The sequence below is a fragment of the Aulostomus chinensis genome, chromosome 6, assembly GCF_037954235.1.
Source record: "Aulostomus chinensis isolate RoL2024-O1b breed Wild chromosome 6, RoL_Achi_v1.0, whole genome shotgun sequence".
Classification (NCBI taxonomy): Eukaryota; Metazoa; Chordata; class Actinopteri; order Syngnathiformes; family Aulostomidae; genus Aulostomus; species Aulostomus chinensis.
This window is the reverse complement of record NC_141325.1, coordinates 27,125,337-27,138,196: the sequence shown is the minus strand read 5'-3', so window position 1 is coordinate 27,138,196 and position 12,860 is coordinate 27,125,337. Positions and strand designations below refer to the sequence as shown.

The 12,860-nt window shown below is 40.4% G+C and overlaps 1 protein-coding gene across 8 annotated transcripts in view; it reads left to right on the top strand.

Annotated features, from left to right (window-relative positions):
• Nucleotides 1-12,860, top strand: part of ep400 (E1A binding protein p400) — a 29,154-nt gene that overhangs the window by 5,002 nt on the left and 11,292 nt on the right. For 4 of the 8 annotated variants that reach the window (XM_086207286.1, XM_086207283.1, XM_086207285.1 and 1 more), the window contains 22 exons: nt 161-555; nt 643-930; nt 1,196-1,381; nt 1,485-1,625; nt 1,703-1,781; nt 1,931-2,013; nt 2,087-2,144; nt 2,236-2,319; nt 3,370-3,483; nt 3,597-3,787; nt 3,881-4,058; nt 4,174-4,310; nt 4,405-4,574; nt 4,796-4,970; nt 5,088-5,224; nt 5,848-6,034; nt 6,560-6,729; nt 6,822-7,009; nt 7,822-8,121; nt 9,853-10,026; nt 11,439-11,591; nt 11,681-11,748. In XM_086207286.1, the coding sequence (XP_086063412.1) occupies nt 161-555; nt 643-930; nt 1,196-1,381; nt 1,485-1,625; nt 1,703-1,781; nt 1,931-2,013; nt 2,087-2,144; nt 2,236-2,319; nt 3,370-3,483; nt 3,597-3,787; nt 3,881-4,058; nt 4,174-4,310; nt 4,405-4,574; nt 4,796-4,970; nt 5,088-5,224; nt 5,848-6,034; nt 6,560-6,729; nt 6,822-7,009; nt 7,822-8,121; nt 9,853-10,026; nt 11,439-11,591; nt 11,681-11,748 (3,656 nt within the window). The remainder of the gene's footprint in view (nt 1-160; nt 556-642; nt 931-1,195; nt 1,382-1,484; nt 1,626-1,702; nt 1,782-1,930; nt 2,014-2,086; nt 2,145-2,235; nt 2,320-3,369; nt 3,484-3,596; nt 3,788-3,880; nt 4,059-4,173; nt 4,311-4,404; nt 4,575-4,795; nt 4,971-5,087; nt 5,225-5,847; nt 6,035-6,559; nt 6,730-6,821; nt 7,010-7,821; nt 8,122-9,852; nt 10,027-11,438; nt 11,592-11,680; nt 11,749-12,860) is intronic. The other 4 variants (XM_086207289.1, XM_086207287.1, XM_086207284.1 and 1 more) reach the window with 3 other exon arrangements.

Below are 12,860 nucleotides of genomic sequence, written 5' to 3'. Positions count from 1 at the left end.
TAAGCACCTGATGGCAATTAAAAACCTTTATGTTAGCAGGAGCTCGGTAACATTTACTAGACACTTTCACATAACAAAATTGACAACCTCTCTTTGTGTTGCTTTTTATACCACCACCCCCCCTCCCGTTTGTCCTATAATTTGATAATTATGTGTACAGGCGGGATGCCGCCTACACCCCAAGTGGTCCAGATTGCAGGACAGAAGCAGAACCAGCAACAATATGACCCATCCAAAGGACCTCCGGTGCAGAATGCGGCCAGCTTGCATACACCTCCCCCCCAGCTGCCAGGCAGATTGCCCCAAGGTGCCCTCCCACTGGCAGGCCTTCCTGTGACCCTCTCTCAGCAGGCTCAGTTAGTGGAGGGTACAGTCCAGCCTGGGGGTCAGATACAAGCACAGGTGAAGGTACAAGCAGGTGGGCCCATCCTGGCGGCAGTAAACCCTCACACACAGCTCCAGGCCCAGCTTCAGCAGCAGATGCAGCCAGGACTTCATCTCCAGTTGCAGACTCAGCAGCAACAATCCCAGGCAATGCTGCAGCCAGGACAAGCGGTCAGTTTACTTGATACAGTTTGACTCTATGTTAATTGCTAAATGACCACACATAAATCAAATAAAGATTATTATTCCTTTCCACAGACGGTGGCTCTTGGTCGCCCTGGTACAGATTCAAACCAACCAGTTCAGAGGATCATGACCAACTCAATACCCATGTCAACCATGCCTTCTACTCCAAACTCTGTTCCAACCCCCCATTCCACAAGTCCTCTCCGCCCTGTTGGCTCCAATGTCAACCCAAGCACCCAGTCCAAACTGACTGGAACAAATGGTATCTCTGCTGTCAAAATAGGTGGCTTTGGTCAAAGTGCATCCATGCAGTCCTCACAGGAGGGTTCTCAAGATAAGCAAGTTGAACAAGCGAAATTGGTGAGTTCCTGAAGCTCACACCATTTAACCACAACCTAAATACTGTTGATGCCTTTGAATCTTTTGTACTGGCTTTAGATAGCTGTCTTATTTTTGTGATTTATGCAAAGACAACAAATTTTATCTTCCAAATTGTTAAAATAAATTTGGGAGATATTTTCATGTACTTAACATATTGTAAAATGCTTTGAGGCAAATTTTTGATTTCATGTTGTAAAAAGAAATTTGACATGACATGACTCACATGACTTTGTCTGTGCCCAAGGAGAATCAAGTGCATCAACGCATCTCTGAGCTGAGGAAGGAGGGCCAGTGGTCAGCCAGCAGGCTCCCCAAGCTTGTTGAAGCTTCACGTCCCAAGTCGCACTGGGATTACCTCCTGGAGGAGATGCAGTGGATGGCAGCTGACTTTGCTCAGGAGAGAAGATGGAAAGAAGCTGCTGCCAAGAAGGTATCACAGGGAGCTATTCAGAGAGAGTAATGTGAGGAGAGAAATTACCACAAATAAGGAGTCACTATAGAAATTGATGTCTCTTATTATTTTCCCACCATAGCTTGTTCGCACATGTGCCCGCTACCATCAAGAGCAGAGGAAAAGTGAAGAGAGGTCAAAGAAAGAAAAGGAAATTCATCTTCGTCACATTGCCAGCACAATTGCCAGAGAGGTGGAATTCTTCTGGTCTAACATTGAGCAGGTATGCAGAATTATGAATCCCGGTCATGTTTCAAAAATAAGTCTTCACCAGTCTAAATTAGTTTAAATTTCTTTCAGGTTGTCGAAATCAAACTACACTTTGAAATTTATGAAAAGAGACTCAGAGCGCTCAGCTTACAAAAAACATCAGCAAAAGGTATGCCCCATTGATTATCAGATTTGATCTACTGTATATCATAAGATTATATGTTTGTCTTTCATTTGGTTCAGTTAAAAACCCAATCATACTGATCAGTTTCAGCTGTTTTAAATGTACTTAAAGGCTGCTTACTCTGATTTTTTTAGGTTTGTATGAAAAAGAATTTTGCTCTAAAGCTACTTTCATTGCAGTACCTGGTCCATCAACAGGAGAGAAAGTTGATAAAGAGGTAGGTACTGCTCTTGAATACAGCTGTATGACACACAAAAGCACATACTTACATGTACTTTTTCTTTTTATAGGAGGTTTCCACTTCATCAAGAAAAAGAAAATCAAGTTCATCCTTGGTGGACGAAGCTGGTATGTCAGACTACAAAACTTGTCAAACCACATCACAAAATAGCTGAAAAGAATTTGCAACTGCATTAATTGACCACCGTCTTTGTTTCAGATGAGGAGAGCACGATAGAGGAACAGGAGGCCATGGAGGGGGAATCTGATCACAAAGCAGAGTTGGTTAATCTTGCAAAAGATGGTAGGAACTATTTGTACTTCCCTGTTAGTATGTGGGGTGGCAGCACGGAGAAGAAAGTAACTAGTTCATTCCTTATCTCTGTTTGTATGGTATTAACTTGCGCAAAACTAACAGAATATTGTGTTTATCTGTACAAAGTTTTTCTTAGAACCTAACATGACAGGGAGCCCATAGCATCTAGAGCTCACAAGCTGCGGGATGGTTTGTTTCAACTGCTTTGGCTGGGTTGTTTCAAAAAATGACAAAAGCAGCATTTGTCCTGGTGTGTATGAGAGAAAAAAGAGGGGAAGTTAGAGACGGAGAGTAAGACAATGAAGGGATTAATGAATAGATCAATTGTTTTGCTTTTACAGCAACAAAAAAACATTGCTTGGAAAAATTCACCTGGGAGTCACCCGAGTGAGTGAAGAGTGCACTGACAACTTCCTTTCATGGCATCAGGATCAGCACCATGGAGAGCGCTCAGTCAGATAGTCCTCATGACAATTCTGATACTATGACCAGTGAAGCATGAATAAATATGTACAAAGAAAGCATACATGTAGTGATTTGCGGGTCACAGTTGCACCATAAATCAACAAATTTTATTTTAGGTTGGGTGGGACGGATTGCCCCTCACAAAAGGAGGACTGGGTGTTGTCTAAAAAAAAAAAAAAAAAGTAATCTGTGCATGTCTAGCACCTACGAAATCCCCACACAGCTGGAGATCACCCAAGATCAACGTCACCACCAACAGATGTTTTGTTTAAAGTAATGTTATTGGAAGGGAAAACAACAATACAATGACACAAATTTTTCATCAGTGGCAACCAGCTGTATGTTATTAGGCTCATAAAGATGAATAAGTTTGACAAGTGCTTTGTATTTATACTATAAGGTATTCTTGTACATTAAGCCATTTTATTCGCTCAAGAAATTGCAATTAAATTGCTGTTATTCCACAATGAATAGTTAGTGTTGTAGTGTTCCACAATGAATAGTTAGTATTCTAATGGACCATACCAGTTCTATACTTTGTGCTCTGATGTGTTGTTATTGTTTGGCTCTTAGCTGAGATGCCTCTGGATGCTTTGGTGAAGCAGTATGCTGGTGCCTACGTTGATGGGTTTGAGTGGCCTCAGCCTAGTCCTCGTAGCGATGAGGGTGATGTTGAAGAGACTGAAGGTGCCAGTACAATAAGCATTCAATTGCTCATCTTGCTAACCTTTGTACCTGTTTTGGTCAGCTAATGTTTGTAAACAACCTGCGACTTAAATAGTTGTGGTCTTTTTTTCCAGACATGGAGTCTCATGCAAGCAGTCCACCTCAGGCAGTGCTGATTGACTCTCTGCTCAGTGTGGACCAGTATCGCTGTCCCGATAAAGCCTCTTCCTGTGACTCTGATGGAAAGCCTGCCAGGGACATATCTGAGGTGGCTGCTGCGACAGAGCTCATCCTGCCCAAGGGTACCTTCAGGACCACTTGTTCAGTAAGACATACTCAAAGATTTGCAGACACATGCAAGAAAAAATCACCCATGACTTTCTTAACTGGGATGTTGTTGTTTTGTTTTTTTTACTAGACCCGGAGCCCAGCCCCCATTCTGCTACATGGCTCACTCCGTGAATATCAGCAAATTGGAGTAGACTGGCTGGTAAACCTACACAAGAAGCACCTTAACGGTATCCTTGCTGATGAGACTGGCCTTGGCAAGACCGTACAGACTGTGGCTTACATGGCCCACTTAGCTGGAGAAGAGGGTATGCTTCTGTTTAATGATAGTAATAACAAAATTGTCATGTCCTTTTGTATTTGTTTCATTCAGATTTCGGCAAAGACTGGACGTAATAATGACATTGTCATGTTTCCAATCAGGCATATGGGGACCCCACCTGATTGTAGTAAGGACATGCAAGCTGCTGAGCTGGGAAGTGGAATTCAAGCGCTGGTGTCCTGGCCTTAAAATCCTCCTGTATCTAGGCAACAAAAGGGAGCGAAAATATAAGAGAATGGTAGTTTATGATTTATTTAAACAACACACAAATTCTAATGTGCAAAGAAAAGGTTGTGAATGTGATTACATCCTCTCTGATCGTTGATCTACAGAGGTGGGGGGAAGCCAACACTTTCCATGTATGTGTGACATCTTACAAGCTGCTCATGAAGGACCAGAGACATTTCCTGAGGCGAAGGTGGAAGCATCTGGTCCTGGATGAGGTGCAGCTCATCAAAAACATGACTGAAAAACACTGGGAAACAGTCTTTGCTCTTAAAAGGTGAGCTTGGTCTTTGAAATTGTGTGTCTTAGGCATATATATATACATGCATACATACCTGTGTGTGTGTGTCTGAGGGGGATATGCTCCATGCTAATTTCTACATCAATGATTTTTTTTTGTCTTTCTCTGTCTATGAATGACTTTTTCTATGAATTAATTTTATTTGATCCTTTTTTAAGGCTCCATTGACTAACTGAATCATTTTGTGCATCTTCCAGTGAGCAGAGGGTCCTCCTCATCAACACCCCACTTCAGAATACTCTGAAGGAACTGTGGACCATGATCCACTTCCTTATGCCAGGAATCAACAGGCCATACTCTGACTTCCCTGTTAAAGCAGGCACAGACCAGAACCAGGACTACTGCCACAAGCTGGTCATCCGTCTGCACAGAGTAGGTTTCGTACCTGCAGTTGCCTGTTTAACCGTGCGACATCAAAAATCAATTGATTAATTCTATTATCATATAAAACATTCTTGCATATCTATATGAAACTCTCATTAATTGCAGATGATCCAGCCTTTCATTCTGAGGCGTTCCAAAAGGGATGTGGAAAAGCAGTTGCCCAAGAAGTACGAGCACATCCTGAAATGCCGCCTCTCCAGTCGACAGAAGAGCCTTTATGAGGATATCCTTACTCAACCAGGGTAAGATTTTCTCTATCCAGGAATGCGTCTTGTAGACATAATAACAAACGAGCATTTCAAACATTATGAGTCAGGGAACTTGAAATGTATTGGGCCTGGTGCCTAAAGCTCTGAAGCCCCCATTGTTAGTCAACTCGCTGCCTTTAATATTTTCCCTGTGAAATGTAAACAAAGTAAAATGTGTTAACATCAGTGGCCAACTGTTAATTTTTACACAAAATTTTGAATGAAATACATCATGACACAGAGGATGGCATGATGAATAACGAATCATTTGTTCACACCAATGAGCCAGTATAACTGACAAAAAAGCGCTTTTTGTTAATGTACATTCATGTGAGCTCAACAGCAGAAGCAATCCACATCAAACATAAAAGGAGATATTGTACTGCACCCCTTTTTGTACAGAACCTAGCAAAATCACATCATTAGTATTATTTTCCAGTGGAAATGAAATGCAGAAATTTCAATTTGTTTTGAATTCATGGCTCATAATGCAGTTATAACATCTATCAAAATAATTGCAATGGTATCGTTGATTTTTCAGCCCTCAGCTATAGCAAATAAAAAAGAAACCTAAGACTCCTTTAAACCACACTTTTTCCTTCATTTATATCCTCTAGAGCTCAGGAGGCACTGAAGACAGGTCATTTTGTCAGCGTGCTTCAGGTCTTGATGCGATTGCAGCGAGTGTGTAACCACCCGGATCTGGTAGCACCCAGAGACACAAGTAGCTCCTACTTCTCCTCTCCTCTTCAATACAATGTCCCATCACTTGTGCTGGAAGCGCTACAGAGTGATGCAAGCAAGGTACCCTCTTATGGTTTGACCGCTAAACTCAGTCACACTTTTTAGACACTCTGATTGCAGCTGCTAAAAAAAATGGCATTGAATTAATTACAGTTGCGATAAGTGAGTAACTTTTGTAATTCATGCATTGTTCTTTTATAAAAATATTATTGCCTTTGTTTCAAGGTATAATACAATCATTTCTAAAATACTACAAAGATATTATTTGGATTAATGGACAAACAAAAGCATCACTTGGTGTTTAGGTTTTTTTCCTTTTTAACAATATATAGATGAGTTTATTTAAAAACAAGAAGATTTGTTATGTAATAAAAGTAATCATTTCTTTATAGCAATTTTTTTTTTTTAACTTTTAATTTTGTAACTTATGTTTACTTCATATATTTGGCCTATGTTGTACTTCTTACATACTACTGCTTTTTACTGTACATTTAACATTTGCTGCATTTTTTTAAATTTAAGTTTTTATTGGGAAAAAAAAGCATTGGTCAAATTCATCTTTGTCTTCACTCATTATCCTTGTAGACTGCGAATGTGTCCATATTCGATCTGATCAATAATGAGAACAGACTGACTCGGTACCAGACTGAAGAGGCAGTGCCTAAACTGAAGATCACCCAGCAACTCATAGAAGAGATCTACACTGGTCCAGAACCACCATCACGACCGAAACCATGCCCTATAAAACCCTTGAGGTCACAATACATTACTGATTGCAATGATAGATTAACATTTTAAATTTAATATGCTACCAATGAGTCATTTTATGATATTTTTTTTTTAATAGATTGTTCCAACCAGTTCAATATGGAACAAAACCGGAAGGTCGCCTTGCTGCCTTTACAAGTGCAGCAGGCCAGAATCCTCCAACGAGCTCTCCTGCCACGAGCACCTCTGCTTCCACCACCTGTCAATCAGCCCAGACCAGGGGCAAGTCCCCTGTCACCACTGCAGCTACTACAGCCACCTCTCATGGTAAGTCCAAACCAGTGGCGGTGCTCGCTAGAGGACTGGTTGTTTTATTTCCCCAGAGGCTAATGGAATCCAGATGGTGTCATTGAATATTAAACATTAAAACTTACTTTCATTTGTGCCTGCACCTATTGAACTTAAACATGATTTAACCTGTAATGTGTGCATTATGCAGTGCATGATTATGGCACTGTTGTGGATTCAGATAAACCGGATTTCACTGTATCATGTGAAACCAAATAATTAAGGCTTTGCCCATCTTGGGCTTTTCATGTTATTATTTTTGAAGAATATTTTAAAATGTATATGTTTATATTTATGTAGGTAAGGTCCTCCCACCATTACATCAGGGAGGTGGTTTCAAATACCTGAGCTGGCTAATGTAATTCATTACAGGTTCATTTATTAAGATTAATTCCTCTGTAGAGCAGTGGTGGGCTGGCCCACATCGTTTCCCAAAGGTGGCACGGCCATTAAGGTATGCTACAAGCAGCTTCAGCTTCCCATATCTTAGTCTGTCTTTGATGACCGCTGCATTTGTTTAGGGGTTACTAGCTCGACCTGTTGATTATAAATGATAGAGCAGTTGTAGTGGTAATGCTGCAAATGAGAACATAATGAAAAAAGCAACAATCCAAACAATTTGATATTAATCCCCCATTGTTCAGTCACGAACACGATGCTGCTCTCTGCCTTGGCCCACCACTGCTGTGTGAATATAAGCGAGGAATTGATCTGGTCATTATGAAGATTTCATTAAATGTTGGGTTAGCCCTAACATGTAGTCCCATACCCCATTGCCTTGTACTTCACAGCGATTGGAACAGCTTCTCAGAGAGCCCCGACTACCTCTCCTGTCAGCAGCAGCATCAACACTGCCGCATCCACTGTAGCCTCCTCTGGGAGCAGTAGCCTTGGGCAGCATGTGCTGGGGGCTGCCCCTGTGGCCTTGGGCCAGACCTTAGCTGGCACAGTTGTGGGATCTATAGCTCCAGTCAGCCAGCCTGGCATAGCACATGTCCCCAGGCCAGCTCTTGCCCCCAGCCATCCCATCCAGCCCAGCTTACTGTCCCAGAGGCTGGTTCTTACATCCCAGGCCCAGGCACGGTTGCCTAGTAAGTGGCCTCCACTCCCCATCCCTCTCAGTATTTTCCCTCCACCTTTGCCACAGCAGTGCGGGCTGCTCTGGATTGAGGCCTTTATTTGGGGCACTGCTGATATGTGTTCATATTTAATCCCTTCAGACAAATGGCTTTGTACACATAATCTCAATATGCTCAACACAAGTGCAATGGGTGTTACAGCAGTCAAGTTATCAAATCATTAATTCTATGTTTGATTAACTGCGACAACTCATGGTCATGATCAAAATGTCTTATCAGCCATATCAGCAGCATCTCCAGAGCCTCAACATTCCCAGCTTCTCTCAGATCCTGCATGTACACTATGAACAACCCAATTGTTTCACCACGTCACAACTTTTGTTTATCATGTCCTACCCCTCCTCTTCTTTTTAATAATTTCTCCCCAGTGTACTAATATTCTTTTGTTTCTTGCATCAGCCCACCTGCAGGAAGAAACCCCAAAGCTTTGGTTGTTTTTGTTTGATGACATTTTTATTTCATTCTGGTTTTGAGCATCACTGTAAAGCATGTTGAGATGGTTTCAGAAATCGCCAGCCTTTTCTGCCTCCCATGTGAACAGAGAAACCTTTTCAGTAACAACACACCCCGTATGTGATTTAAATTTAAATGTAAACATTTGATTACCTTGACAATATGGTGGAGGTTTTTTCTGAATAGTTTGAGATTGCTGCAATTTTTGGAGTCTGATTCACATTTAAAATATTTTATTTAGGGTAAATTCTGATAAATTGTACAGATAAACTTGTACTTGTCCATAAACTCATCTCAGCCACAACCTATACAAACAATTCATTCAACACTAGTACTGCTCGATTTGTTGAATAAGTAGTGTGATTTTCAATTGCGATTGCGATACAATAAGTGATTGGCATCATGAGTTTACTTGCTTGGTTATCAAGAAACTAACAAATTACTGTTGTTCTTAGAATATAAGCATAAAGAAATTACAAAAAGAAACATTTGTGTGGTATTCTTTTAAAAACAACAATGTTGTACTGAATTAAATAAATAGGAACAAAAAAATATTTTAGAAAAATAGTCATTTCTGCGATATTTGTTTCACAGGCTGATGTGACTTTGATAAATCGTGCAGCACTAGTATACACTATTTAATATATTGAAAATGCATATATGCCATGTGTACCCAAACAACTTATAATTAACCATTCAGTTTGGCCGTTCTCAACTTTCTCTTAATGTATTTTCACTGTATCAATGAAGCAGAATGTATTGTTCTCACTTTTGCTACATCTGAAAATATATGATTTTAAAATCATGAAGTAATCATAATTTAGATGGAAGTTGTGATACAGATTTGAAGTCATAGCCCAGTCCTATGGACACGGGATCATTGCGAGACAAATTTTTCTTGGTGATCAGAATGTATTCCTTGAAAAGGCAATCAAATACAGCACTTGTTGTATGTGTATGTTTCAGGTTCTCTGTCTCACCTGAGGACTGCTCGTATAGCAACGTTCTTTCCCCCAGGGTTTATCAAATGTAGGAGCTGCTATGATTCTGTTGTGGAGGGCGACTGCGCTCCTTCCACTGATTAACCCACCCTGGTTCTGCATGTTTTGTCTCTTTTCACACTTTAACTAACTGATGCAGAGTATATTTTTAACTGAATGTCAACTTGTCAGTTCTTTCAACTGACATTCAGATTTGGTCCCTAAATCATGTTTTTCCTTTTCTTTGAAGGTGGAGATGTGGTGAAGATTGCCCAGCCGGCCAACATAGCAGGCAGTCAGAATCGTATTTCCCAACCAGAGACTCCGGTCACTCTGCAGTTTCAGGGCAACAGGTTCACCTTGTCCCCCAGCCAGCTCCGTCACCTCACCACTGGACAGCCATTGCAGCTCCAAGGTGCACTCGGTAATGTACTTCTTATTGTCACAAGTCGTGTAATCATTTGCTTTCTCCCTCATTCATTGCAAACGCCATTTCAGCTTACACATGCACTTTCTTCTTTCTTCCTTACACTTTCTTCTTCTTTATCAGATTGTCTGCTTATTCCTTCCGTCACTTTTGAGTAGTGGCCTAGTGGATAAAGATGAGGATTGGGAATCATAGGGTAACACGGTACACTGATTCTGCAATAACAAAACTGTACAATTGAATCCTGACTGGCCCTGCAGTTCTCTTTATTTCTACAGTACTCTGGGGCATTTTAGTTCATAGTTTTGATTTCAGTCTTGGCAGATTTTGCTCCAAACCGCCTTGTTTTAATATTAGCAGGAAGATTGAATACATTCAAAATTGTTAATCCTGTCAGCCCAATTGATGAGATTTTTCAGCATGACTGTCATGTGGTAGATCCTGTTCCGTACCTTATGAAAAAATACTGCAAATCTAGGTCCAAAAGCAACTGAACAAGACACTCAGGAAACCAGAAGACTGTATAGACAAGTGTTGATTAGAAAAAGAGTGGTTGAAATATCGGCAGAACAATGGGAGGAGGCTCTGTCTTGGGTCCATTGTTGCTCTATAAACTCAAGTTATAGGTCGATTCAGTACAAGGTTCTGAATAGATTGTGTTGCTGAAAAACAAAACTAAATTGTATTTTCCCATCTGTTTCTGCTGGATGTGGTAAATGTCATACTGCTGAGCATTCGTTAGCACATCTTTTCTGGTTCTGCCCTAAATTGCACAATTTTCGGTCAGCTTTGTTAATCAAATGGAATGACTCTGCCTGCACAAACCCAACAAACATAACAAATTTGAGAGAATCTGGGGACCCTTCCTTACACAGTGGCACATATCATGACCTTAACATGTAAGGCCTTAGGAGCGGGTGTGATACCTGACTGAATTTTTCACACGGTACTTTCTTTACTATGTCATTATTGTAACCATGTTTCTTTTGTAACCCTGTTTATGTAAATTCATATCTGTCTGGCAGCCTCCCCCTTTTTTTATTTCTTCCTTTTCTTCCCTCTAAATCATTGAGGTTTGTTTGTTTTTCAGCTTATGCTGTCCACGCTATATGTGACATATTCTGTAAATTTGAAAATGGTAAATAAAGTATTAAATAAAGGAAAAGTATGGTTGGACTTTCGAGGAACACATGGAAGCTGTTTTTAGTGTTGTTTTCTCTAAATGAAAGTAGAAGATTTTCTGTTTTTACAGATATATTCAGTTTTTTCATTATCATAGCACAAAATACTCTTGGGGTCTTGAAGGATGAATGAAAATGTTCGAAAATACTGGCAACTCTCTGGCAGAAAGCATGGACACAGTTCAAATTGACACCTACTCTCATTCTTATTTTTATTTCATGTTTTAGGAAACATCTTGCAGATTGTTTCCGCTCCGGGTCAGCAGATCATTCGACCCCAGGGATCTATGGTCATGCAAACGATGCCACAGGCTGTTCCTACCTCCAATGCTTCAGCTGCACCTGGTGCACATCATCCTGCTCTACCAACAGCCCAACCAGGTAACTCTTGTAGTACCAATACATATCACAACCCACCTCCTAATTCAGAAAGTCTCCCTCTATTGACATTGTTTATTTGTTTTTTTTAGGACTTAATGTGACCACAAATGCTACAGCAGCCCCCACGAAGCCCACGCCTGCAGCTGCTGGTCCTCAGGTTTGAACATTCATTTCAAATTAAATCCTGATGGTAATGTCTTTTATGGGTTATAAAATGTGTCAATAGAAACTGAATTTAGATTATTTTCCTTTGAATTTGAACAGGGCAGCTTGAAACTTTGCATTGAAAAACTGGATTTGAATAGCATAATTTGAATTTTTTTATTTTTTTTTTGGAACTGCAATGCATAAACTTGAAACTGAATTTAATATAATGAAACTGAATTCATTTGCTTTGAAATTGCATTTGATCCAAACTGAAAATTTAATTCTCTTCATACGTACACATTCTGTCATCACAATTGAATTCTAGTTGTTACAATTAAGTGTCAGTTTTAGGAGTGCGTATTGGCAAGAATCTGGTAATACAATACGTATCACGATACAGGGGCAACGATACAATACATTGCGATACTGTAGGAGCAAGAATATATTGAGTTCCTTTGAAAGAATTTAATTTTAGGACACACAATGCTGTTACATGCTTAACATCAGCTTACTGAATTTGAACAGAGGGATCTATATTTGTATTTCACAAGAGAAGAAATATAAGCATTTGCAGGATTTTTTTGGATAAACAAATGAAAAAAATAAGTTAACAGATTTCTTGATTCTGTTAAAAGGTTATCCTTTAACTGTAATAAGCAGGTTCAAATTTGCATGTGTCTTTACAAATAAAAGAAAGTACTGACTGTGTTATCTTGGTTGCGCGTGTTGAGGTCGCTGGTACTTTCAAAAAGTTAACTTCTTGAATAGTTCGTTGAGCCGGATCCACTGGTTTCACATTAGCCTGTAATGCTACATTGTCATGGTGTCTCGCCATATGTGATCGTAAATTTGTAGTATTGCCCGAGTACTTGACTCTGGTGTTGCAGAGTTTACAGACCACATGGCTCTTGTCAAAGTCGCAACTGCCTTCCTTTGTTTTGAAACCAAAATATTCCCAAACATCAGCTTTAACAGCTGCTGGAGCTGGCTTTAGCCTCTCGTCCTCAGCCATCGCCGGGGAACTGTGCTAATTTAGCGGTTAGCATGCAGTTTGCCACAGACTGGCGCTCTCGCGGGATCTCGTTGGATGTCATTATTCCTTTTGGCGCGGAGGACGTAATG